At 39.7% G+C, this 27,103-nt stretch overlaps 1 protein-coding gene across 2 annotated transcripts in view; it reads left to right on the forward strand.

The window, feature by feature from the left end:
- The window catches only part of LOC121738143 (protein enabled), a 68,152-nt gene that overhangs the window by 30,770 nt on the left and 10,279 nt on the right, over positions 1–27,103 (forward strand). Inside the window, exons 2-9 of one of the 2 annotated variants that reach the window (XM_042130026.1) lie at positions 13,908–15,242; positions 19,553–19,718; positions 20,184–20,339; positions 21,132–21,247; positions 22,079–22,298; positions 22,829–22,938; positions 24,723–24,804; positions 25,178–25,228. In XM_042130026.1, the coding sequence (XP_041985960.1) occupies positions 14,509–15,242; positions 19,553–19,718; positions 20,184–20,339; positions 21,132–21,247; positions 22,079–22,298; positions 22,829–22,938; positions 24,723–24,804; positions 25,178–25,228 (1,635 nt within the window). In that variant the 5' untranslated portion in view covers positions 13,908–14,508. The remainder of the gene's footprint in view (positions 1–13,907; positions 15,243–19,552; positions 19,719–20,183; positions 20,340–21,131; positions 21,248–22,078; positions 22,299–22,828; positions 22,939–24,722; positions 24,805–25,177; positions 25,229–27,103) is intronic. The other variant, XM_042130027.1, reaches the window with a different exon arrangement.

Below are 27,103 nucleotides of genomic sequence, written 5' to 3' on the forward strand. Positions count from 1 at the left end.
CGGGTATAGGCCTCCTCCAAAATTTTCCAAGTTTTCCTTGATGCAGCTTTCTTTGTCCAGTTACTCCCAGCGTATTTTTTGATTTCGTCTACCCAACGTTCTTTCGGGCGGCCTCTAGGTCTTTTGCCGCCAGGGCCTGGCCAACTTGTGGTTAGGATTGTCCATCTTTCATCTGTCATTCTCGCGATGTGGCCAGCCCACTTCCATTTTTGTCTCTTCATGTGTTGCAAAGCGTCTATAATATTTGTTTTTTGCCTGATGTCTTTTGCTCTTATTTTGTCTTTTAACCTTATATTTAAAATACTTCTTTCCATTGCACGTTGGGTTTTTTGTATTTTCTCTATTGCTTTTTTATTGTAGATCCAGGTTTGTGATCCATACGCCAAACAAGGCAACAAACATCCATCCATGATTATTTTTTTAAGTTTCAGAGGTAGTGTGGATTTTAATATTTCTTTTAGGCTCCAGAACTTATTCCATGTCAAGTTTACTCGCCTGTCGATTTCATCTTGGTTTCTAGAGCTTTTAAATGAGATGGATTTACCCAAATATATGTAGTTTTCTACATACTCTAGTTTGTGTGTATTGTTGACACAGATAGGCGTTGGTCGATTATTGGTCATTACCTTAGTTTTTTCCGTATTTAGATATAATCCAATTTTATTGCTAACTGTACATAGTTCTGATATCATATGCTCTAAGTGTTTTGGTGATTGTGAAAAAAGAACTATATCGTCGGCAAATCTGAGGTTTGTCAGGTTTTTTCCGTTTATGCATATACCTTTACGGTTCCACTGAAGCTGTTTCATTATAAATTGTAAGACCGCTATGAATATGGTGGGAGAGAGCGGATCGCCCTGTTTTACGCCTCTACATATCTCTATTTTTGGTCCAAGTCTGTCCAGCTTTACTCGGCTTACACTTTTGCTGTAGATATCTTTCAGAATATTTATGTAAGTTTCTGGAACATTTTGATCTTCTAGCACTCTCCATAGACTGTTATGTGAGATAGAGTCGAATGCCTTCGCGTAATCAATAAATGCTAGGTATAAAGGCTGTTGATATTCCTGGTGTTTTTCTATCACTTGTTCCAGAGTATGGACATGATCTATTGTGCAGAAGCCTCTTCTAAAGCCTGCTTGTTCTATAGGTTGGTGCTGCTCTATCACTCTTTCGATTCTTTTATTCAAGCAAGCTGCGAACAGTTTGTATAGAGTAGGTAGAAGACTAATGGGTCGATAGTTGTTCATATCTGTGGGGTCGCCTTTTTTGTATATAAGTGTGATTCTTGATTCAGTCCATTTTTCAGGAACTTTTTGTTCTAGTAGGATTTTGTTGAAAAGGTTTGTAATGTGACCGATCAGTATCAACTTTCCAATTTTGATCACTTCATTGGGTAAATTGTCATGTCCGGGGGATTTTTCTTGTTTTAGTCTGTCTATTTGTTTGATTATTTCTGACTCTTGGAAGGGTTCGATTGGTATTGGTGGTAGAGTATTTGAGGTATGAGTTTGTGGTAAGCTTGTGATGTCATTGCTCAAGTTCTGGTAGGCATATAAATCCTTGTAGAAATCTGAGGCAGTTTTGACTATATCCGATCTTGATAGAGCGTGTTTAGTTGAGACAATAGTGTAAAAAATTTACAAATAAACAGTTTACAAATTACAGTTAACGTGTAAAAAACACAAGCACCGCCCGGACTATGAAGTCAATTTGTGTCAATCGGTGATACTCACTCGGAATAATTAATTCATTTGACGAGCGTCTGATTGATGATGATGTAATGCCGTCATCACTCATCATCATCATCATCTGAAAGTATACAGTATCTCCACTTACCTACTATCAATTTGCAACAAAAAAACGCATTTTTTTCAATTATTCTGCTCAATCTCGAAAATCCCGAAAATCTTGATTCGCGACCAAGATCTCGACCCGAATCTCAGCAAGATCTCGAAGTGACCAATCTTGATTCAGAAAAAAGACGCCAAGATCTTGAATAGTCACTCTTGGTCCAAGATTGCATTCCCTAATCTCCACATAAAACTCCATCTAAATCGGTTCAGCCGTTTAAGCATGAAGTGGTATCAGACAGATATAATAGATAGATGATAGACGGACAGACAGACGAGCAGGACGACTTGCAGGCAGGCAAAAGACACACATACTGGCATGGGCGTACCGAGGGGGGGGGGGGGGGGGGGGCGCAGGGAGGGCAGCTGCCCCTCTCTGGATCATGCGGACGTCCTAAGTATCTTATCTAGTACTTTTATCGAAAATGTAGTACTTTCATAACTTATAAAAGATATTATGAGCGATTCGTTCACAGAAAACGTAATAGATCGATTTGCCGGAGACCCTCGAAATATTATGTATCTTATGCATATTGCATACTGGCTCTACCTGCGGGGCTAAAATGGTCACATTTAGCAATTCCTCTCAATCAATTCACATAATGAATTGTCAAAACTGGCAAACTCACGAATGTCAAATTAACTTACGAATGACATCTGAATTGCAAACAGAGTGTCAATTCTGCCATTTAAAAAAATCAATCATAATATTAATATGATTCTCCAAAGCGACCATTTTAGCCCCGCTGTTCGTCTGTAACATTACATCATGTATGTGTGCCTCTTACATTAATAGAAAGACATTTTCAACGAGCAGACAGACAAACTTTACGATTTTAATAACATGAATACTTAAATTATTATTAGTATTACACGTCCAGCGGAAAGACAGACAGACAGATAGTCAAACTTTCGCATTTATTAGTATCCATATCGATATCTGATAATACGGTTGCGGTCAACCGCACCCTTGCCGTCTGCGGTTGCTATAACGGTAAGGTGAAGGTTGTCGCTCGGCACGGATGGGTCGGCCCGATAGCGTTGCATAAATAACGAGAGTGCTACGTGAAACCCCTTTCCACGTCGCCTTAGGCCTATTCCTAAAAAAATAGTTTCTGAGATAAGCTTGTTCAAACAAACTTTTCATCTTTATAATACAGGGTGTAACAAAATTAATTATGATTAGTGGTAATACTTTAGGGTGTGTATGTGTTCCTACTTCCTTATATGGAGATCACTGTGGAAGTTGCAGCGCTGAAGCAAAATTTGTATGGGCAAGCGCCCGAGCGTCATGAATTTTTCCATACAAAAGTAAAAAAAGTAAACCTTTCAGCGCTCCTTCTTTTACAGCGAACTGTATACAGTGTGCAACAAAAATAAGTGACAATACTTTAGGGTGTGTGTTCCTTGTAGAGAGTTCACTGTGAAAGTAGCAGCGCTGAAAGACGAAATATTTTGTTACGAGTTTTCCCATACAAAAGTGAGAAAAAAATTTGGTCTTTCAGCGCTGCTACTTTCACAGTGAACTATTATCACTTATTTTTGTTACACCCTGTATAGGCCCCATACACACCCTAAACTCTAAAGTATTATCACTTAGTTTTGTTACACCCTGTGTTTTATAAAGATGAAAAGTTTGCTGGAACGCGCTTATCTCAAAAACTACTGAACCGATTTTTATATAATTTGTCTTAAATATAAAGCATACCACGGAGAACTTTTTTCTGACGGAAAATGTGATACCGCAAAATTTCGCTGAATATTAAGAAGCTTTAGAAACGTTTTCGGTAATATTTACGCATTTCTTGACATAAAATAACTTGGTCACCTACATATTAAGTGTCATCAAATTAAGGTGTCATAAGTTTGGATAGCTGTCAATTTGCCATTAAAGGTGACATTAACTGTCATTTTGGGTCAATACCGCACCTACGCGCGTCTTAGTAAAATCTATACTAATCTTACAAAATGCAATATTATGTCTGTTTGTTACCTCCTCACGCTTAAACGATTGAACCGATGTAGATGAAATATGCCATATAGATACTTTGAGTCCCAGGGAAGGACATAGGATAGTTTTTGTAGAAAAATGTACGGTTCCCGCGCGATAAACGAGTTTTGGCGCAACGGAGTTGCGGGCGTCATCTAGTACCTTATTGATATTAATTTATGAACTCGATTCGCGAAGCTGAGTTGGCGATAGCCATATACGAAATAGATGTATTTACTTTATATGGTCGGTAGCAAAATCTAATATATAAAAATAAGTCGGGTTTTCCTTCCTGACCTTGGAAATCGGTTAGTGCGTTCTGGAGTTATACTCCAGAACGCACTAACCGATTTCCAAGGTTTTGCATTCGTTGGAAAGATCTCGGGCTCCGTGAGGTCTATAGAAAAAAGAATCAGAAAAAACTTCAAGAGGAAAGCAGGAAAACGGGGAAAATTCTTTTACACATACAGCGCCATCTCTGATACATAGCATGTACTACAACGGCGCCAGTACGTGGCGTGTGAGTATCCCTCACGAAAATAAGTACGTTTCATTTTGAAGCGCGATATAACCGATATCCACGCGGGCGGAGCCGCGGGCGGAAAGCTAGTATTAAGTAAATATAGATGTATTATAACCCTTATATTCGATAAGATATACAGAAGTAGATACAGATTACAGCTATTGTAAAGAAATCAGCCATTCGTAGTAATTTAGATGACATAAAAACCTTTTTCCCTCCATTTTTTCCGATCCGGCTCGAAGGACCGACAGCCATCTTGATGACGATTGGTCACGGCGCGCGGAATGTCACGTGCGAACGGATTCGCCTTTAATAGGACCTTAAGTTCACGCCTTAAGTATCATTATCCTCTGTAAAATGACTCCGAATGACAGTGTGACGAATAGACACTTTTTATTGACATTCTTGTCTATGCCTCTTGGAGTGGAAGAGTGTTGCGTGATGATTTTATATATAATTAAAGGAAGGGTTTCCAGAGGTCGGAATAAAGCTGGGTAAAACAGAAAAGAGACCTAAATATTGCGCTTTCCCGTTTTGCCGAGCGATCTCCTTTTATGCGCGATTTTGCGCGCCAGCTTACCCTTGGTAGGTGAGAATTTGAATTGGTAGCATAAAGCATTATACTATTTAGATCAGAACTGTTGCGCCGAATTTCCGAAACCGTAGATGTCTTAGTACTAAATACTATCCTATGTCTATTCCCATCCCTCGAAGTATCTCCATGTGAAACATATTCTAAACTAGCTGACCCGACAGACGTTGTCCTGTCTTAACGATTTAACCATGATTAAAAAGAGTATAGCTGCATGCCAAATTTCATCAAAATAGATTAAATGGTTTAGGTGAAAATCATAGTTATCATCATAGTAAACTCACAGAAAACCGGCGTGAAACAGCGCTTGCGCTGTGTTTCCCCGAGTGAGTGAGTTTACCGGAGGCCCAATCCCCTTACCCCTACCCTATTCCCTTCCCTACCCTCAACTATTCCCTTCCCTACCCTCCCCTATTACCCTATTCCCTCTTAAAAGGCCGGCAACGCACTTGCAGCTCTTCAGATGCTGCGAGTGTCCATGGGCGACGGAAGTTGCTCTCCATCAGGTGACCCGTTTGCTCGTTTACCCCCTTATTTCATAAAAAAAACATGACTGCAGGCTTTTTTAACAGAACCTAGGCCTAAAAATGCATCGCAACACCTCGCGATGTAGCAATGTGATATAACCCTTAGGGCCTCGTTACACCTACCGAGTATAGTGGCGAGACACCAAGACACTTTATCTCCATTCAGCAAATTCAGTTTTCGCAATTAATTAGTAAAAATGGATCGGAATAGAGCATTTTACACTACGTCCGCGGATCCTTATCACTCCTTGTGAGTTGTGACATATCCTGCTGCGGCCCGCTGGTGATAAATATACACTGTCATCATCAGTAGCAATGCCATCATTATCAGTAGCAAAACGGCAGTGTTGTGACTTCATCACTTATCAATTATCATAATTGATGAAGGTAAGGCCCGATTTCACCAACGACTGTTAAAGTTAATGCTCGAATTAGTATCACACTATCTCTTTCGTTTTTCATGTGAATGATAGAGAAGACCTGACATTTAACAAGCTGTCAACATTAACAGACGTTGGTGAAATCGGGCCTAAGGCGACGCCTTGATAATTTGGCTGTAGCGATATCGATTTTTCTCAGCAATGACTAAAGCTAAGAGATTTAAGTTCATTGTCAATATTCATCATGTCTTTGAATTACCCATAGCATAACACGATTGGTCAACTTTTATAACACAGAATAATCAATCAAAAAGACCTCTGTAAAAAAAAGGAATTCCTATTTTGCCAACAGAGGAGGGTGATTTAAGCTTCCAAAATTTGAACATAGATTGGTTCAAGCATACACTTTAATTTGCCCATAGCTTATATGAAATGTATTTATGGTTCTTAAATTACGCGACAAAAACCATTTTGTCGCTTACGCCCTTTCCATTTTTTTGCTGTTCCATTGATTGTTTTCTATGAGAGGCCGGCCCGGCCTCTCATAGAAAACAAGCAATCTAAAACATATCCAACACGGTTTTTTACTTTAACGCGGCGTCGTCATAATGGGGTTGAGAGTATAAAAAATGAATTATTAAAACCAAAATTGAGCAGTTACGGTTATCGTTAAATATGGCGCCATTTTAACCATTGTTAAAATTTGACAGTTGATTTGACATTAATTTATCATGGTTAAAGTAAGTTGGTGCAACCCATGTCTCCTACCTCCATTGCCCATACCAAACAGCTAAATCGATTCAGAGGTATGGGGCGTGAAGAGGTAACAGACAGACTTTCGCATTAATAATCTTCTAAAATATAAAATTCTCGTGTCACAATGTTAGGCCGCGTACTCCTCCGAAACGGCTTTACTGATTTTAACCAAATTTTGTATATGCATATTCAGTGGGTCTGAGAATCGGCTACTGGGTACTTATTATATTGATAAGTGCATTTGTTGATTATATATAATAGTAAATGATTACAACTCGAGACTGACGGCGACCATTGTTTGTGCGACGGGATAGCGATGGGCGTTGCCATGGTGACATACTTATTTAGTCACTTCAATAAAATAATACGGGCGAAATACTTTATATGGCAAAGAAACGTTTGCCGGGACAGCTAGTATTAGTAGGTATGGATTTTTAAACCATTTCTTCAGAAGAACATTAATCAAACTTTTTATCACATTTCTGATAAGTAATGTCGCACTTCTTACCATAATATAGTAGGAAGTGCACATATGAGTCAATATGTTTTTATTGCAATACCTGAGTTCCAATAAACGGTTGATAAGGCTGTGGATACTGAATATGTTGCTTGAGAGAGCGGAGGCGGAGGCGATTTTTATAATTATAATGCCTTTCCATTATTTACGTAAAGCTTCACAGTGTTATTCATAAAGATTCCCTAAAATAGGTTTTAAACACTCATTAGTTAAAATGCTTATTAGCACTAATAAACCTCTTATAAAATTCTCTATTCATAAACGTTCTATAAACCCGTCATTACTATTAATTATTGTCGGTAAAAGATGTTTTCAACCCCCGACCAAAAAGAGACGTGTCTGTCTGTCTGTCTGTGGAATCGTAGCATCCAAACGGGTGGACCGATTTTGATCTAATTTTTGTTTGTTTGAAAGCTGACAATATGATCGAGTGTGTTCTTATAACGTGATTAAGGGGTTGTGGTTTTATACTGGAAATCTAATGGAGTTAAGGGGCTCTCAGAATACTTAATATGTACTAATATACTTATTCATACTTCCATACATAATATTATAAATGCGAAAGTGTCTGTTTGTTACCTCTTCACGCCCAAACCACAGAACCGATTTTGCTGAAATTTGGTATGGAGATATTATGTACCTTGAGTCCTGGGAAAGGATATAGGATAGTTTTTATCCCGGAAAAAATTTTGGCGCAACGGAGTTTTTGCCCAAAAGATTGGGCAAAAACTGTTAGAGACGGACTCGTGAGAAACGTGTTACTGGGAATTCCGCCCAAAAACCGCGCATGCGCCAAAAACAATGCCGAAAACCATTCATACAATCAGGTAGTTTACCGGGAACGTCCCAGTTTTAAACAAAGTCACTATTCACGAACAAACAATGAGACTTTAAACAAAACAAAGCAAGAAATAGTCGCTTCTTTGAAAACGGTTTCGGCGTTGAAGCTTAACTTTCAAATTGTTCATTAAGATACGTGGGATGTGGGATGGTTTCAAGCAAAATGTAAAATTACCGCGTGACTAATTGATTATCTATAACTAATATTATAAAGCGGCAGAGTTTGTTTGTTTGAACGCGCTAATCTCAAGAACTACTGGTCTGATTTGAAAAATTATTTCAGTGTTAGATAGCCCATTTATCGAGGAAGGCTATAAGCTATATTTTATCACTTTTAGACTAATAGAAGCGAGGAAACATAGGAAAATGTGGAAAAAACCGGGAAAATTATTTGAATGCGCTTATCCCGTGAACTACTGAATACATTTTTAAGTTATTTGGCACAGATGTAGAGAAGACCATGGCGTGAAGGAACATAGGCTATTTTTTGCGGGAAAATGAACGTTTTCCGTAAAATTCCTCATTTATGCGGGCGAGGCCGCGTGGAACGTCTAGTTATTTATACGTTTTGGGCTAAATTTGTTTGGTCGCATAGAAATGCTAAAGACTTTCCGATCTTTATTGCAAGCGACCGACAAAAATTCAAATAAACCGACAAAAATTTAGACGTGGGAGAGCCATGCTTCGGCACGAATGGGCCGGCTCGACCGGAGAAATACTACGTTCTCGCAGAAAACCGGCGTGAAACAGCGCTTGCGCTGTGTTTCGCCGAGTGAGTTTACTGGAGGCCCAATCCCCTACCCTATTCCCTTCCCTTCCCATCCCTACCCTCCCCTATTACCCTATTCCCTCTTAAAAGGCCGGCAACGCACCTGCAGCTCTTCTGATGCTGCGAGTGTCCATGGGCGACGGAAGTTGCTTTCCATCAGGTAACCCGTTTGCTCGTTTGCCCCCTTATTTCATAAAAAAAATTGCCACTTCATGACCTAGGGCCTAGAGTCTAGGCTTATAGGTTTCATTTTGCTGTACCTACGCCACTACAAAGCAGCGCGGCGCCGGCATGGGTCGCTAGCGGCTAGACCAATGTCGGTAGAAAATTAAGTGTATATAATTTGTATGTCAATCAGCGTTGCCAGATTTTTTTTGTGCCAAGTCGGGACTTTGGAACTTTTTGAGTGAAAAAGCGGGATTTTTCGGTCAAAAGCGGGACAAAGTAAAAAAAAGGTATAAAATCAAAAGGTTTTTTGAATTTTTATCTTTTTATTTGCGTTAAAATAACGTTTACGTGACAACAGATAACTAAAGTATCCAAAGAAAATCCTCTACTACCTCCCACCACCTCCCACACCTTCATTACGCACCTTTCTTTCTCAGCACGCTGCGAGTACGTTCGGACTTTCCCCGAAAAGCGGGACTGAGCCTGTCCCGCGCGGGACATTCAATTTTGATGAAAAAATCGGGAGGTCCCGCCAAAATCGGGACGTCTGGCAACGATGATGTCAATGATGTCGCTGGTAACATGCACTAGGTCTTATTCACCTAGATAGGTTTTTCATTGACCCCTTGTGGTGTGCGCGATCTTTATTACTAGGAGTTAGGACGAGGCCACACTGTTTTACTGCGGTGCGGCGTTGCTCCAACGCTTTAAGATACTTTTCTAATCATAGTCAAAAAAGAGCCGTGAATGTGTTTGACGTGTCCGTCTGTCTCTGTGTTTTGTCCGTGGCATGGCATCGTATCGTAGCATCCAAACGGGTGGATCGACTATCATTTATGTATTTATACATTTTATAATAGAGATAAATGAATAGTCTTCGTCGTTGTTACGTCAAAATACTTATTTCGCAAACGCAAAAGATAATACGTCAAGTCCACATTGGCCAATCATGGCAAATACATATTATGTAGAAGATCGACTATGATTGACCTCGATTTTAGATGTCATAAAAAGCTTTGCAATCATGGTAATATGGTCTATGGTCTCAAGTGTACTGAATATTATAAAGCTGAAGAGTTTGTTTGATCACGCTAAACTCACAAACTACCGATTTTTATGTAAATTGGCACTCATATTGAGTTAAGGACGGAGAAGAATAGAGGCTACTATTTTTAGGTAAAATGTAAGGTTCCCCGCGCAACGTGCAGGCGTCGCCTAAAATTGTAAAACGTTGTGTCGCCGCTGCGTAAACGCAACGCATTTGTGCAATGTGGCTTCATTCTTATTTCTTATGTAGGCCGTGTGATGAGAGAATCATGGCATGTACATTATATTACTTTTTGTCCATCGGTCTATCTAGACTAGAATTCTAGATTATATGATACTAAATGACGCCTGCAAATCCTTTGCGAAGAAATTCGTTTATCACGCAGGAACTGTACATTTTTCCAGGATAAAAAGTATCCTAAGTCCTTTCGAGGGACTCAAAAGTAAAAGGTATGTACCAAACCTACCAAATATCAGCAAAATCTGTTCGGCTTAAGCGTGAGGAGGTATTAGACAGACAGACAGACACACTTTCGTATTTATAATATGTATTAGTAAGTAAAGAAGTATTTTTTTTAATTAAAATTAGAGGGCAAACAAGCAAACGGGTCACCTGATGGTAAGCAACTACCGTCGCCCATGGACACTCGCTACATCAGAAGAGTTGCAGGTGCGTTGCCGGCCTCTAAACATAAACCTCCTCCTTTTTTGGAAGTCGGTCAAAACAATAATTATTATTGTTCTATACTAGCTACTCGTCTAGAGTCTAGACTCTAGACAGATTATGACCTGCACTTTCTCCCACCAAAATCGGCGTAGGATTTCTATTGTAATCGCCCTGACCTGACATTTACTTTGTCGGTTTGCGCTACTTTTTTAACCGACTTAGTCAGTGGGATCGTGGTTTTCGAGTGTATGCATGTTGCAAATTGCAAGTCCAGGCTCCAGGGAAGGTTTATTAATACGGTGAGAAAATTTAACAGTTAGGTCGTAAAAGATGTTTGAATATTTTTAGTAGTAAGGGTAAATCTATATTTTAAACGGGCAAATGGCTCACCCCACCACACATTGCCACCACTGCAACTCCTGTGTCGCCAGGATCAACAGTGGTAACCAACCACGCCCTTTGATATGATCTGAGAGATGCCCGAGGGACAAGCTAAATCTGTCTTGGGACTCGCAACGAAATTAATCAGAAGAAAGGTAGAAGGAGGAGTAGGAGAAATCCAATTTCCCTCCCCAAGCAAAGCGGGAGACAGTCAAATTTTCGTGACATTAATGGCCGAACAAAGGGGGAAGCACCACGGGAAATAATGTAAGGGTAAATGTATGTTCCTCAATTTTGTGAGATTCAAACATCTCATAAGAGTTAAGATAAAGGCTAAATGATAAAGAGATATTGATAATTTCAATACCACAATCGATCAAAAACTATTTTTATCGCCGCAAACCCAGTGACATGATAAACGATACACTTGCGGCCATGAAAAGTGGCACACGAACAAAAATATAAATTTACATATTGGTTACGTAAATATTTCAAGGTGTTGAAGCTGTGTGTGCAAGTTGTACCTACCTTAAAAGAGAGAATACTGTGTATTTAAACATAACTAGCGACCCGCCCCGGCGTCGCACGAGTGTAAAATATATAGCCACTGAAAAAATGATAAAAATCGATAGCCTATGATCCTTCCATGGTCTACTTCTTATCTGTGCCAAATAACATAAAAATTGCTCCAGTAGTTCGCGAGATAAGCCCTTTAAAATAATTTGCCCCGTTTTTTCCACATTCACCTATTAGTCTTAGCGTGATAAAATATAGCCTATAGCCTTCCTCAATAAATGCGCTATTGTGTCAATGGTCCGATTTGAAAAATTCTTTCAGTTAGCACTGAAAGAATTTTTCAAATCGGACCAGTAGGTCCTGAGATTAGCGCGTTCAAGTTAGCCCTTTCAAATAATTTTCGCCGTCTTTTTCACATTTTCCTCTATTTCTTCGCTCCTATTAGTCTTAGCGTGATAAAATATAGCCTATAGCCTTCCTCGATAAATGGGCTATCTAACACTGAAAGAATCATCAAAATCCGTTGCGTAGTTTTAAAGATTAAGCCCCAATTTCACCAACGACTGTTAAAGTTAACGCCGGAATTAGTATGACGTTACCTCTTTCGTTTTTCATATGAATGAAAGAGAAGACATTACATTTTAACAAGCTGTTAACACTAACAGACGTTGGTGAAATTGGGGCTAAAGGGAACAAAGGGACATGAGGGAAAAAAAAGCGACATTGTTTTTATAATTTCGAAGATAATATGTATAGATATCTGTTTAACGACAACAGATGCGAGAATTTCCATGATTATATATTTATGAACTCCTGCTAGCTTCAATCCCAAGGAAAACTGGGAAATATTTCATCTATTTCCAAGTCTTTCACTAATTCCGAACAAAGCCTATAATATTTCAAGTACTAATCATTTAAAATATGAGTCATTTTGATAAAATAATCATTATAGTGATATATAGATCAGTATATAAAAAGGTTAATATTCAAAAACGTATTAGGAACTAATTGTCATTACTCAGTTACATTCTTAAGTTAAAATTATCTGTGACAATTAACTAATGACAAATTAAAATAAGTGTGTACTTAAAAGCTTATTGTGTGACTTAATGGTTAAACGAATGAGAAAGTGTTACATAAAAAGTATTTTGTGGAAAGATTTCAATTTTTCTTTGTTTTTAGCATACTTAATTTCTCAAGCTTAAAGTAAAAACAGCAAATTAATTATACATATAAGTAACGAATAGGTACTAATAATCTATACTTAGTATTATGAAGCGGTTGAGTTTGTTTATTTGAACGCGCTAATCTCAGAAACTACTGGTCCGATTTGAAAAAATATTTCAGTGTTAGATAGCCCATTTATAGAGAATGGCTTTAGGCTATATTTTGTTACGCTAAGACCAATAGAAGCGAAGAAATAGAGGAAAATGTGGAAAAAACGGGGGCAATCATTTGAAAGAGCTTATGTCACGAATTACTGGAGCAATTTTTATGTTATTTGGCACAGATAAGAAGTAGACCACATGAAGGATCATAGGCTATTTTTTGTGGACTACTTTGTCTGTGAAATATCTAATTTACGCGGGCGAAGCCGCGCGGAACGTCTAGTTAATTATAAAATTAATATTAGTGTTGAATATAGGAAAATGAGTATATTTTACTGTTGCAGTTGGCACGATAAAGCTTACAGATTTCCTTGTTAGTAAAATCGAATTTTCCTGTTTTGGTACATTATAAATCAGTAACAGGCATGATGACATATTTTTTTCTTATCGGTAATTGAAAGACACTTAAAAAATAGAAACATCGTTGAAAGAATGACTCTGATAGTTTAAAAATTTACCAAGATATGACAAATATCTCATAAAAAAGACATGCTCGAAACGCTCCATACAAAGTGCTACGAAAGTATGACGTCAGTCTTTCGTAGTTTGTACGTATCGGGAGACAACTTTGTTCGACAGGTATATTAAAAATTACGTATATGAAAGTGGTTTAATAACAAAAGTTGCTTTTAATTGCATAAGTTATCGAATTGTATACAAATATAAGGATTTACTTGAAAAAATATTCGACTTGAATATCCAACTTTGAAGGCGCATAACAAAAAAAATGCAAATGCTATCAAGCTGAAATTTTGGGAACACTTATTTTATACCGTGATTTCTTTATTTTATTAACAAAATTCGCTAATATTTGACCTTGTCATCATCCCTGTTATGCTGCCGATGTCATAATCTATTATTTTGAACATTTTGTATTTTTTTTAACTCCTCGATTATGAAACAATACGATTTAGAAGTCATTAAAATTATATTTGTTCGCTGCACTTTTTCTGCTCGCAATTGTACGGTTATTGTAACATTCTTAACTAATAGATACTGTCAGTCGGTGTATGACGCGCGAGCAGCGCTGTCGTGCTGTGACGAAGACGATGTGAATATTGCGTTTTGTTAAAGTGAACAATGGATGTGTTGTGACTGTGAGGACTTAACTGTATAGTGGACTATGGATTTGTGTTGATAATTGTGGATGTTAACATCAGGCGATTTGAACGCTCGTTGTGTGAGTTGTGACATAAAACAGGTCACTTTGGATTTAAAAACATCAGGTGTTTTTGCTCGTTTATTAATAGACACTGTAGAGATAAGGGTTCGAAAACAACCCTTGAATAAGTGACACAAAACAGGTCACTTTTCAAAAGGGATTAGCAAAACCAGATGATAATATAAGCGCCTTTTTCGGTAGTTCGTTAAGAACAGATTTTTGTGCGACAAAAAAATCAGAAAATATAACCACTTCTTTATTTGGTTGGTTAAAAATTTTTGTGCGACAAAAGACAGCATAATATTGTCTAAACCCCTATGAAACTGCCTCCCTTATTCGGAAGTTGGTTGAAAACAGACGATTTTCGAGTGAAAAAGAAATCACCAGAACTTATAATCCTCCTTGTGACGGAAATCGTCCAAAATCTTAAAGATGCGTCGATCCAAGCTCAACATTAACCCAGACCTGGGTGATTTAGAAGAGATGCTGGCGCACGTCCAGACGCAGATAGAACAGGAGATCGATCAGGAGAAGGAGTCCAGGATGCCGTCCATCATGAGCGTGAAGGAATCGCCGAGGATGAGGAGGTTTCAGAGGAATGAGCACGAGAAAGAAGATAGAGGTACGGATAGCTTGGATAGGAGAAGCATGCAGAGGAACTCAGAGAATTGGCAGAGTCACAATGGGGTGCAGAGGAATTCAGAGAATTGGCAGAATGGCAATGGCAATAATGGCCAAGAAGAGAGAAAGAACTCTCCGAATTGGCAGGTCAATGGTATTAATGGTCAAGAGGAGAGAAAGAACGCTCAGAATTGGCAGATTAATGGCAGACAGGAGTATGACGGAAGATCAGATTTGAATGGTCAGATTGGTAGATCAGACGCGAAGGTTCAAGATACAGGGAGACCAGATAAAAGCCAGGAGATAGAGTACAGAAGGCAGGCAAGGGATCAACCAACTACTATAGAGTATAGAAGACAGGGTTCTCAAACGAGTTTGAAGTCTGACGATCGTGGTTCGGTGATCTCCTTCCAGTCCTTCCGGTCGGAACCGGGAAGGAATCCATCCCATGGTGTTAGGAATGGGGGAAATGGAGGGAAGACTGCGACGCTGCCGCGTGGATACGGTTCCACGAGGGAGAAGAATTGGGAGGAATACTGGGCGAAGTAAGTTGTTTTTTATTTATTGAAATTTTTTGGTGCGAACTACGAAGTTCCTTATCGCGCGTTGCGAAATCGGGCTAGACAGAAAAAATTAAGACCATAAGCGTAATTTGTGAGTAAGTCGCAGAATTTCGGCTGGCAGAAATTCTGCTACATTCAGTTTCATATAAAAGTCCTGTTTGATTCACACGAGCGTAATTTTGTGAGTCATGATTTGTATGAAAAGATATTTACGCGGCAGAAATTCTGCGACTAACGACTCACAAAATTACGCTCGTTTGGCACCCGTTGTAACGAATAACGATACATTTCAGTTTCATATAAAAGTCCTGTTTGATTCACACGAGCGTAATTTTGTGAGTCATGATTTGTATGAAAAGATATTTACGCGGCAGAAAGTCTGCGACTAACGACTCACAAAATTACGCTCGTTTGGCACCCGTTGTAACGAATAGATAACGATACATTTTGCTATTATAGTTGTAAGCCGTGCGGCGTGCGCGTGTTTCTCTGTCTCTCTCTCTCTCTCATAGAAAGGAACTTTGTTCCATCCGGGTGTCCCTTGACACCTCTGAAGGTTTTTTTATTGAGGTTTTTTTAAGAGATAAGGATATTCCTTAGAAATGAACAAGATATGACGTATTTGTGAATGAAATGACGCATTATTTAATTTTCTTAGAAAACATGAAAACATTTACGCTTGATATCAGTAACAGTTATGAAATAACAAAGTTTATTTAGTAAACTACGTTCACATTCAATTTTTATGTAAGGATTAAAAATAAAATAATTTTGTCGCCAACAAATTTACTCCTTTTTTTCTTTTTTTTTAACATGGGGAAATGCTTTACGCATCCCCGGCAAATTAGGGATATCGGCCGGGGTATGTGGGACTCCTGCTACCCACTAAAACCCCATGGTGTTCCACTCATCGCTTAAGGCAGAGTTGCGGGTACGATAGAACCTACCGCAACTAAAAAAAAAAAAATTACCCCTAATATATAAAAAAAAAATTGAATAGAATTTTGAAATTCGTAAATTGCGTTCTCGTCCATGTTTTTTTTTAATATGTATTATTATTATAGTGTTTCTCTGTCAGTAGAGTTGCACCATAACCGACCTACTGGAAGACCCAGTAACCCGTATGCCCATACATAGTATACACCTGTATAACTGTACAAGCAAAAAGTGTCCTTCGGAATTGCTATTGTTGTAGTCGCGAGAATTTCTAGTCCACAGGCCACACTAATGCGAAAGGGTGTCTGTCCGTCTGTTACCTCGTAATGTCTAAACCGCTGAACCGCCTTTGATGAAATTTTGTATGGTGATACTTTAAGTCCCAGGAAAGAACAACAGACAAAGAACTGACGGACACATTTCGCATCCATACTAATATTATAAATGCGAAAGTGTGTCTGTCTCTCTGTTACCTCTTCACGCTTAAAACGCTGAACCGATTTTTATGAAAATTGTCATGGAGATAGTTTTCAGACCCGGGAAAGGACAATAGGATACTTTTTATCCCGGAAAAATGTACGGTTCTCACATCTCGCGTGATAAATGAATTTTGCCGCAACGGAGCTTATCTCAAATTTCAACAAATCTGTTCAGCAGTTTCGCATTTATTAGTTAGTATGGATGTACCTAAAACAGTCTGGTAATCAGGTTTCAATAATAATATAGCAGTAACAAGTATGTACTACGGATTCGTAGAATGCATACAACGATATCCAAAAATGGTTCATAAACGTCAGAGGAGTGAACAATGCAACATGCAAGGGAAAATGGTATCTAAGGGCACCATTCGCGAACGACAAAAATTCAAATAAAATGCCACTATGACCTAGGGTGTAGATTTCATTTTACTCTAGACGCCACTACAAAGCGGCGGCATGGATCGCTAGACATTTTATTTGGTCTAGCGATCCATGCCATTTTCTTTTTTTTTTATGAAATAAGGGGGCAAACCAGCAAACGGGTCACCTGATGGAAAGCAACTTCCGTCGCCCATGGACACTCTCAGCATCAGAAGAGTTGCAGGTGCGTTGCCGGCCTTTTAAGAGGGAATAGGGTAATAGGGGAGGGTAGGGAAGGGAATAGGGTAGGCGATTGGGCCTCCGGTAAACTCGCTCGGCGAAACACAGCGCAAGCGCTGTTTCACGCCGGTTTTCTGTGAGAACGTGGTATTTCTCCGCTCGAGCCGGCCCATTTGTGCCGAAGCATGGCTCTCCCACGTCTACCGGCTAATGCCTGCTAAAATTAAACCTATAGCCTAGGTCATAAAGTGGTCATTTTCTTTCAATTTTGTTGGTCGCAGTCGCTTGCCGCGGCCCGCGTTGATCGGAATGGTACCTTTCTTTGGTGACAGAGACGCACTTTCGTATTTATAGTATTAGTATGGATAATTAGTAGTCCTAAAGTTTTTGCCTTCTCCAGTCTTAACTCTTAACCCTTTTAGGGCGCACTGCGTCCCTTTCTCTGACCTCAGTGTTTTTGTTAAGTCATCCGACAGCCCTGACTTTCACTGCAGTCGCTCTACTTGCGTAACGATTAGGGCTGCCAGTTGCCACTTTAATAAAAGCAGTGACGGATTAAGACTACTCGATGCCCTAAGCAATCCATGCCTGTGTAAACCCCCCCCCCCCCCCCTCCGTATGTCAACTAGAATCTGTCTTTAAGCTTTTACCACCTATAAACATGACTTATTTTTAGGACCTTCTTTTGGTGAGGTTTTTGGTGAAGTGAGAGTGGTGACTGGTGAGACGTGATGCCCTAAGGACGGATGTTTTTTGTCCTTCTTCTGGTGCTGATGCCCTAGGCAATTGCTTAATTTAATTAAGGGTTAATTCGTCACTGAATAAAAGTCCTAGATGACACTCGCAACATCTTTGCGCTAAAATTCGTTTGTCGCGCGCGGGAACCGTGCAATTTTTCCGAGATAAAAACTATCCTACGTCCTTTCCCGGAATAAATCTGTTCAGTGGTTTAAGCGTGAAGAGGTAACAAACAGACAGACAGACACACTTTGGAATTTATAATGTTAGTATGTATTTTATGATCTTTGCTAACTTGTTTAAGCTTGGATCTAGTTTTAGGTACGTCATTTAACCTATCAAGCCCCGTAAGCTCACCGGTGAGCGAGACACAATAGAATAACAATAGATTTCCAAGAATCCACGATTGAAGGATTAAACAATCATTAGGTCAATCAGAAAGTTAATTTTGAAAAAAAGCGGAAGTTGACATCCCTACTGTGACGTGGGCCGCTTAAGGTCGCGTTGGTAACTCAGACGTTAGCCAACAGATCATCAGCATCACGAATAGGTACTGTCTCTCTCTCTCTCTCTCTCTTTGTGAAAGAGAGAAAGAGGATACTATAGACTATAGAGCCTAACTAGTACTAGCTGATCTTATAAGCGATATATAAAATGAAAGTGAAATTATTTCAATTTTAGACTATAAACTTAGGTGTTGCACAAGTACCAATATTAGGTCCATTTCGATTCTAAACCTATATCAATAACATAATTTCTATTTTACAAATCCTACATTTTTTAAGTAAACGAATAACTTTAAGATAAAAATGACATCATAGAAAAGTGAACCGTAACTTTTAATCAAACCTACGTACTAACCTTTCTGTCTTTAAGGTCTGTCTCGCCCACTTTTTTCTTTGTTTATGGTGGTATGTTAAGTAATGCCCGTATGATAGTCTACCCACGTCTGCCTACGAATGCCTTGATAGCGGCAATTGGGTTGAGAAATGGTTTTGCGATGTTACTGTGGGATGTGTCCAATTCGTAAATTAAAATAAATATTGTCTTGATCACATGCACACTAACCTATTTATTTAATTGTAACAGAGAGAGAAGTAAAAAGAGGAAAGGATACAAAGGTGCTACAGTTGAATAATAGCAGCAGCCAGAGGTTTTGACATGAGTATCCTGCCCGTTCCTCGCTACGCCCATGCTAATAGGATGTTCATATGTATAGAAGGCCTGTTAAAAATAAAAACCCATCTATCGATAAAAACGCATGGATACCTTACAATATCAAATTTACCTTAGAAAGACAGCAAGAGCGACCTCTATTTTTTTAACATTTCTGTTAGTTTAGCAGGTAGTAACAATCAATGTTTCTTTGATGACCCAAGCTACGGCCTATGAGTTTCACTTCGGGGTTTGTTGTACTCTGTGATACAACAATCTGTATTTTTCATAGATCACTTGCGTAAAGATATTAAGAAACATTGCCTTAAGTAACCCCAGTATAATACAAAAATGTCAAGTTCTAACATCCTAATTTGTCCACAGCGAGCAATCGATAAGCAGCGCGCGCGCGTCCGTCATGGTTTACGACGACGGCCTCAAGAGATGGGTGCCGTCCGGTACCAGCTCCGGCCTCTCCAAGGTCCACATCTACCATCACACCCAGCACAACACCTTCAGGGTGGTGGGGAGGAAGCTAAACGACCATGAGGTAAGGCTCCAGCCCGGGGTTGAAGTAAGCTTTAGAATTAGATAAAGATATTCCTTTGGCTTCTAAACTGAATACTAGCATGAAATGCAAATATAATTAAGTTCAAAGAAATGTTAATTTAATCACCATTAACTTAACTGAACTTAAATGAAAGCTTTCAAAGTAGGTCACAATTTATCATAAGGTACGAGAATTGGAACACACGTCAAGGACAAGGTAGGCAGATAATAATGATATTTCTTGGAGTAGGTGTTTTGTCTAGAATCCATTTAATTTTATAAAATATGCTGAAGTTTGTCTATCTGTCTGTCTGAGTATGGAGATAGTTTAAGTCCCGGGAAAGGACATAGGACTATATTTATTCCCGGAAAAATCTACGGTTCCCGCGCGATAAACAAATAGCTGTCATCATCTAGTTTACTTGTCAGTCCTACCCTGATTAATCTTGGCTTATAATTCTTTCAGGTGGTGATCAACTGTGGTATCGTACGTGGGCTGAAGTACAACCAGGCGACGGCTACCTTCCATCAGTGGAGGGACGCCCGACACGTGTACGGCCTCAACTTCTCCTGCAGAGAGGATGCTGATAGCTTCGCGAGAGCGATGATGCATACACTCGAGGTAAGAGAGGATAAAATTAATTTTCAAAAGTTAAGCCCCAATTTCACCAACGTCTGTGAACAGCTTATTAAAATGTTATATCCTCTCTTTCATTCATATGAAAAATGAAACAGGAAACGTGATACTAATTCGAGCATTAACTTTAACAATTATTGATGAAATTGGACCTTAATCTGAAACCAGAAAAAAAACTTTCAAAGGTTAAACAGTGCAGGATGCGATTCAAGCAAGATGTGATGCATTGGAGACAACAAGCTAAGCTGTAACTAAGCATGACATGGAAGAAGACGAAAAAGAAAACTTCATGTATTCACTTCACTCACATATACGTATACGTGGGAGAGCCATGCTTCGGCACGAATGGGCCGGCTCGACAGGATAAATACCACGTTCTCACAGAAAACCGGCGTGAAACAGCGCTTGCGCTGTGTTTCGCCGAGTGAGTGAGTTTACCGGAGGCCCAATCCCCTAACCCCTACCCTATTCCCTTCTCTACCCTCCCCTATTATCCTATTCCCTCTTAAAAGGCCGGCAACGCACTTGCAGCTCTTCTGATGCTGCGAGTGTCCATGGGCGACGGAAGTTGCTTTCCATCAGGTGACCCGTTTGCTCGTTTGCCCCCTTATTTCATAAAAAAAAAAAAAACGAAAACCATACACTTATAATAAAGGAGAAAGCAATGTGCCTCATTTAAAGGACCACAAACGATACGTCAATAAAGGAATTTCCACTTCGATTCGCCATCCAACTATACTTCTTCATCGGTATCTAATGTTAGCCTTTTAATTTCAGATCCTAGCGAACAAGACTGTGAACAACACTGCGCCGCCGCCGCCGCAGCCTCCCAACCCGCCTGTGCCCTACAACGGCCACAACAACACCCATTACGATGAGGATATGGGTTATAGGTGTGTTATTTCCCCTTTTTAATACAAAAAAGATTCAGGGCAATTATGGCAGAAGGATTTTTCGCGTTTTCCGTAAGCGTTTTATTAGGAACGTCGAATGAAAATAATACTACTTTTTGTTTCCAAATAGATTAAAAATAACACTTTTAGAAGTTTTACATGAGGTTTACCAACGGTTCGGGAACTAACCCGGCGAGAAGAACCGGCGAAAGAAACTCGCACGGTCAATTATAGCTACATCAAGTATAGCTAATTATGAATCTGCCATGACCGCGGTCTGCGGCACAAATGCATCTATTTGTGTAACAATCTCTCCATCCACAGAAACTTCAATAACTAAAAGATCATTTACTTCTCTCTCTCTACTGGAAGCAATAGTTATTTTGTTTTTATTTCTTTTACAACAGAGCGTTCCAACTGGCTTTTTTTTTTATGAAATAAGGGGGCAAACGAGCAAACGGGTCACCTGATGGAAAGCAACTTCCGTCGCCCATGGACACTCGCAGCATAAGAAGAGCTGCAAGTGCGTTGCCGGCCTTTTAAGAGGGAATAGGGTAATAGGGGAGGGTAGGGAAGGGAAGGGAATAGTTGAGGGTAGGGAATGGAATAGGGTAGGGGTTAGGGGATTGGGCATCCGGTAAACTCACTCACTCCGCGAAACACAGCGCAAGCGCTGTTTCACGCCGGTTTTCTGTGAGAACGTGGTATTTATCCGGTCGAGCCGGCCCATTCGTGCCGAAGCATGGCTCTCCCACGTATAAATTCTTTTTTCTTTTCACCTATATTTTAACTTAGCATTTTTATGTTATTTATAATTCAAAAACTCTTCAGAACGATGACACGCGAGGATGCGGCGATGCTCCAACAGCCTCAGTACCACGCGCCCCATCAGTACCAGCAGCATCAGCCGGCACATCAGCCTGCTCATCAACCAGCGCATCAACCTGCGCATCAACCTGCGATCCAACCTGCGCACCAACCTGCGCTTCAACCTGCGCATCAGCCTGTGCATCAACCTGCCCAGTACCACGCGCCGCATCATCATCACCAGGTACAATATAACTAACAGTAGCATAACATCAAACTCCGAGATCTCTGAATCGATCATAAAAGATGGGGAGACACAAAAGTAAATGTGTACTTTATTTCACAGACAAATTAGTACACAAAAAAGCCTATGATCCTTCACGTGGTCTAACTTCTTAATATCTCACCTAAATAACAGAAAAAATGCTCTAGTAGTTCGTGAGATAAGCCCTTTCAAATAATTCTAATTATCCAAAACTAAAAGAATTTTTCAAATCGGACCAATAGTTCCTGAGATAAGCGCGTTCAAATAAGGCCTTTCAAATAATTTCCCCCGTTTTTTCCACATTTTCCTCTATTTCTTCGCTCCTATTAGTCTTAGCGTGATAAAATATAGCCTATAGCTATCCACGATAAATGGGCTATCTAACACTGAAATAATTTTTTAAATCAGACCAGTAGTTCCTGAGATTAGCGCTTTCAAACAAACAAACTGACAAACTCTTCCGCTTTATAATATTAGTATAGATAACAATGGTTGTCTCTCATCATCAGCAGCCCGCCCCTGCGCCCGCGCCGCCGGCGCCGCCGCCGCACGGCGTGCACACGTTGCCGCACGCGCCGCACCCGCCGCCGTCGCACCCGGGACACCATCGCACCAGCAGGTGAGTTGTCACGTCGTCGCTATAAGAAATGGTAGTGATACATTCGCGTATGACAGTGCAAAGTAATCGCGACCAGATTCAAGGTCAGGCCAGAGTAGACAGAATGATATAGTATGCCGTAGAACTGATGTTGAAATTTTTAAATTTGACGTATTATGACGAAAATCGTCGCTAGGGTTGTTAACTTGTTACATACGAATTTAAAACTATGACATATTCGCTGGACGTGTTCCTCTTTGGTCGTATTGTTGTTTGTGTTTTGGCACATGCGATTAAAATTGTCAGAATCCAATTTTGAAATATTTATTTTAAATATTTAAAAATAAATTATTATCAGCCAGCGCGAGGCACATTCCGTTCATAATCCTAGTGATACCCGACGAATTTGACAGATATTGAAACCTGTCCGTTTCTTTGCAGTCGAACTACTGGTCGTTATGTCTATTGTGGTCAGGCGATGACAGGAAACAAAAAAAAACAACAATTCAGTACACACATCGTGATGCAATCGCATTGCGTTTGTATCCATCCATATTGTACATTTACTAAATGTAAGCTGCGTAAGTTCTATAGTATGGTACAGACATTTGATTGACTTACCACAATTGGTAAATATAAGGCCTAAGCATCATTAAACATTGCGTCGGTCATTCACGGACCGACTAGCGCCACAATTCTGCACCGCGCTTGCGAAGTTTTATATTTCCTACGGTGTAAATACGACAGCATAATAATAGGTCCCACACTGGTTTCGGTGACGGCGGCCGGTTTCATTGAAACCAGGCCAGCTACGCAGGAGTAATTTTATAGTGCCCAAGTGTGTGCGCAGTACACAAGAGCTCTCTCTATTCCTTTACTCTCATAACCTAGTGGGACGGACGACACGACTGGCGAGAGATCAGGCGCAGGACCGACTTTTTACATGCCCATCCGACGCATGGATCATCTTACTTGTCAGACAATCAGGTGATCAGCCTGCATTGCCCTAACCAAACTTGGAAATAACATGTTCCCAACGCGGGAATCGAACCCATGACCTCCGAGCCGCGAGCATAACACCTCGCTCGGTCGCAGGATGTTCCTTTGCGTATATGTGTGAAGGCCGCAAAGAAATAGACACTTTTACAAAGTATAATAATTTTTTGAAACTGGCTTTGGCCCATCACACATTCCCACCACTGTATCTCCTGTGTCACCAGGGGCCGTACCACGAAACAGTTTTGAGACTCAAACAATCGAATGAGAAAGCCGCGTCCTGCTCTAACAAACGAGAAATGACGTTGTCAAAGTAGGACGCAGCAATCTCATTCGATTGTTTGAGTCTCAAAACGGTTTCATAGTAGACCTCCAGGAGCGACAGCGGTATCCAACCACGAAAACCCTTTGATATGATCTCATGGAGCCCGAGGGACATGCTAAAGCTGTCTCTGCAAAGAATTAATCAGAAGAAAATAGGAGGAGTAGGAAAAAATATTAAACTATTATTTGACGACCTCTGTGGCTCAGTTGGTGGGCTGTTGGTAGCTCAAGCCGGGGGTCGCGGGTTCGAATCCCGCCGACGGAATGAAACGTTTTCAAAGTTCCTGGGTTATGGATGTGTATTAAATATGTGCATCATATAATGAAAATCTTAAATATATGTATAGTATAAAAGTATTAAATATATTTCCGTTGTCTGGTACCCGTAACACAAGTCCTTCGTGTACTTAGCACGGGGCCAGACTGCCGTGGTATGAAGCGTCCATAGATATGATTATATTATTATTATTATCATTATGTTCCAGTGCACCGATGCCACCGAATATGACGCTCTCTGCGCCGGCGCCGCCGCCCGTGCCGCCACACCAGAACCTACCCGCGCCCAATGTGAGTATGATGGCCTTGCAAAAAACCGACGTCAGAAAAATAGTTGAAGACTAGATGATGCCCGCCAAATTTCGTTTATCGCGCGGGAATCGTACATTTTCCGGGATAAAAAGTATCCTATGTCCTTTCCCGGGTCTCAAAGTATCTCCATGCCAAATTTCAGCAAAATCGGTTCAGCGGTTTGGGCGCGAAGAGGTAACAGACAGACAGACAAACTTTCGCATTTATAATATTAGTATGAAGTATGAATTTAAGAATTTTTCTGCCTGAATGTCCTTTCATAGACACTGGAAAAATATTATGTCCTAAAAACTTGTTTTAAAAAATCTTATTATTTATTAAAATAGTAACTAAGAATAAAGTTGTATTTCAGGGCCCCGTAGCTCCACCTACCCCGCCCGCCGCTCCGCAGCCGCCACCAATGGTAAGACAATAGATTTCATTATTTCAGAATATCGGTAAAAAGTGGGGTAAATCTGAATAAATGGGGTGATTTAGAATATATCGGATAAACGTGGAGTGGGGTTGTTCTGAATAAATGGCAATATATCGGCAAAAAAGTGGGGTAATGCCATATGCATATATGGGGTAAATCTGAATAAGCGTGATTATTATTTCATATTTTCTGACCGTACAAACATTACTTTTTTCCACGAATATTAATTTAAGACAGAAATCTATCCAAATCGGTTCAGCCAAAATCGAAAATATTTTTTTATTTATACAGAGTTTAACAAAACATAGTGATAATACTTTGGGGCGTGTCCTTTATATAGAGTTCACTGCGAAAGTAGCAGCGCTGAATTTGTATGCGCAAGCGCCCAGTGCGATAAGTTTTTCCATACAAAAGTTAAAAACTTGAGAGGTGGCAAGGGATAGAACGAAGTCAAAAACAAAAAAAAAAAATAACTGGCTTGCTTTCTGTGAGAGACAGAGAGACAGAAACACGCGCTACCGCACGGCTTACTATGCTATAGCAAAAAGCACAGACATAGATCAAGATAGATACCTAAGATATGTCCCGCGAAGTACATAATAATAATATAACTCTTTATTGCACACCAAAATACAGTACATAATACGAAAGATACAATAATAAATATTACTAATTGATGTACAAAAGGCGAACTTATTGCTACTAAGCAATCTCTACCAGTCAACCTTTTGTAGCTACGATAGAAAATTGGGAATGATATAAAAATCGTGTAGGTGCGCAACTAAACTAATACTAGTGCTTATATTACTAAAACTAAGACAAATTCTAAAACTATTACTAACTATTACTAAAACCAGGTCTATTTATGTTGGCAGTTAACTATAATTATTGATGATAAAGCAGAGATGTGACAGGAATAAGCTAGTGCATATTAAGAAAATGAGATTTAAGTTTATGTTTAAAAATATTTATTGAACCGGCTCGTCGAATATCTAGAGGCAAAGTATTCCAAAGAGAAGCAGCACGAACAGCGAAAGATTTAGAATATAAAGAAGTAGAGTGCAGAGGGATCTCGAGAGTGAGATTGCTTGGAAGAGCGTAATGTTAGCTGGTGAGTATCATGTAAAAATTTAAAGCGGTTTTTAAGGTAGGACGGGGAGGATGGAACAAAAAGGACGTTGTACAAAAGGGAGAGGACGTGACAGTCTCGACGCAAGCGAATAGGAAGCCATCGAAGCTTCCTCCGAAATTCTGTGACATGATCGTATTTCCGCAAGCCATAGACAAATCTGATGCAAACATTTTGCAGTCTCTCAAGTTTATCTAAAAGCTCTTCGTTAATATCAATGAGACAGATGTCTGCGTAATCCAATATTTGCATAAGCCATGTATGAACCAATGCAATTTTAGTTTTTATTGGAAGAAAATTACCGAAGAGACGAAGAGATCCACTTGCACGGAATAGTTTGCTACTGACTGCGTTGATGTGCGGTTTCCAGGAGAGTTGGTTGTCAAAAATAACACCTAAGTTTTTGACTGTTTGAACAAATGGGATTGGTAAACCATTAAATGTGAGAGATGGAAGTTCCTGGATCTTAACTTTTGATAGGAGCTTAGCGCTTCCAATAATGATGGCTTGACTTTTGTTGGGGTTAACACAAATACCGAAGGACTTGCACTACTGTTCTAAAAGGAGCAAATCATCGTTAATGCGTTTTATCGCCTCCTTTAGATGGTCAATATCGGAATCGGTATAGATCTGCATATCATCGGCATATAAATGGTAAAGAGACGACAAGCGATTACTAATAGTATTAATGAACAGAGCAAATAGTAAAGGAGATAGTACGCCTCCTTGTGGGA

This window comes from Aricia agestis, chromosome 22 (genome assembly GCF_905147365.1).
Source record: "Aricia agestis chromosome 22, ilAriAges1.1, whole genome shotgun sequence".
NCBI classification, from domain to species: domain Eukaryota; kingdom Metazoa; phylum Arthropoda; class Insecta; order Lepidoptera; family Lycaenidae; genus Aricia; species Aricia agestis.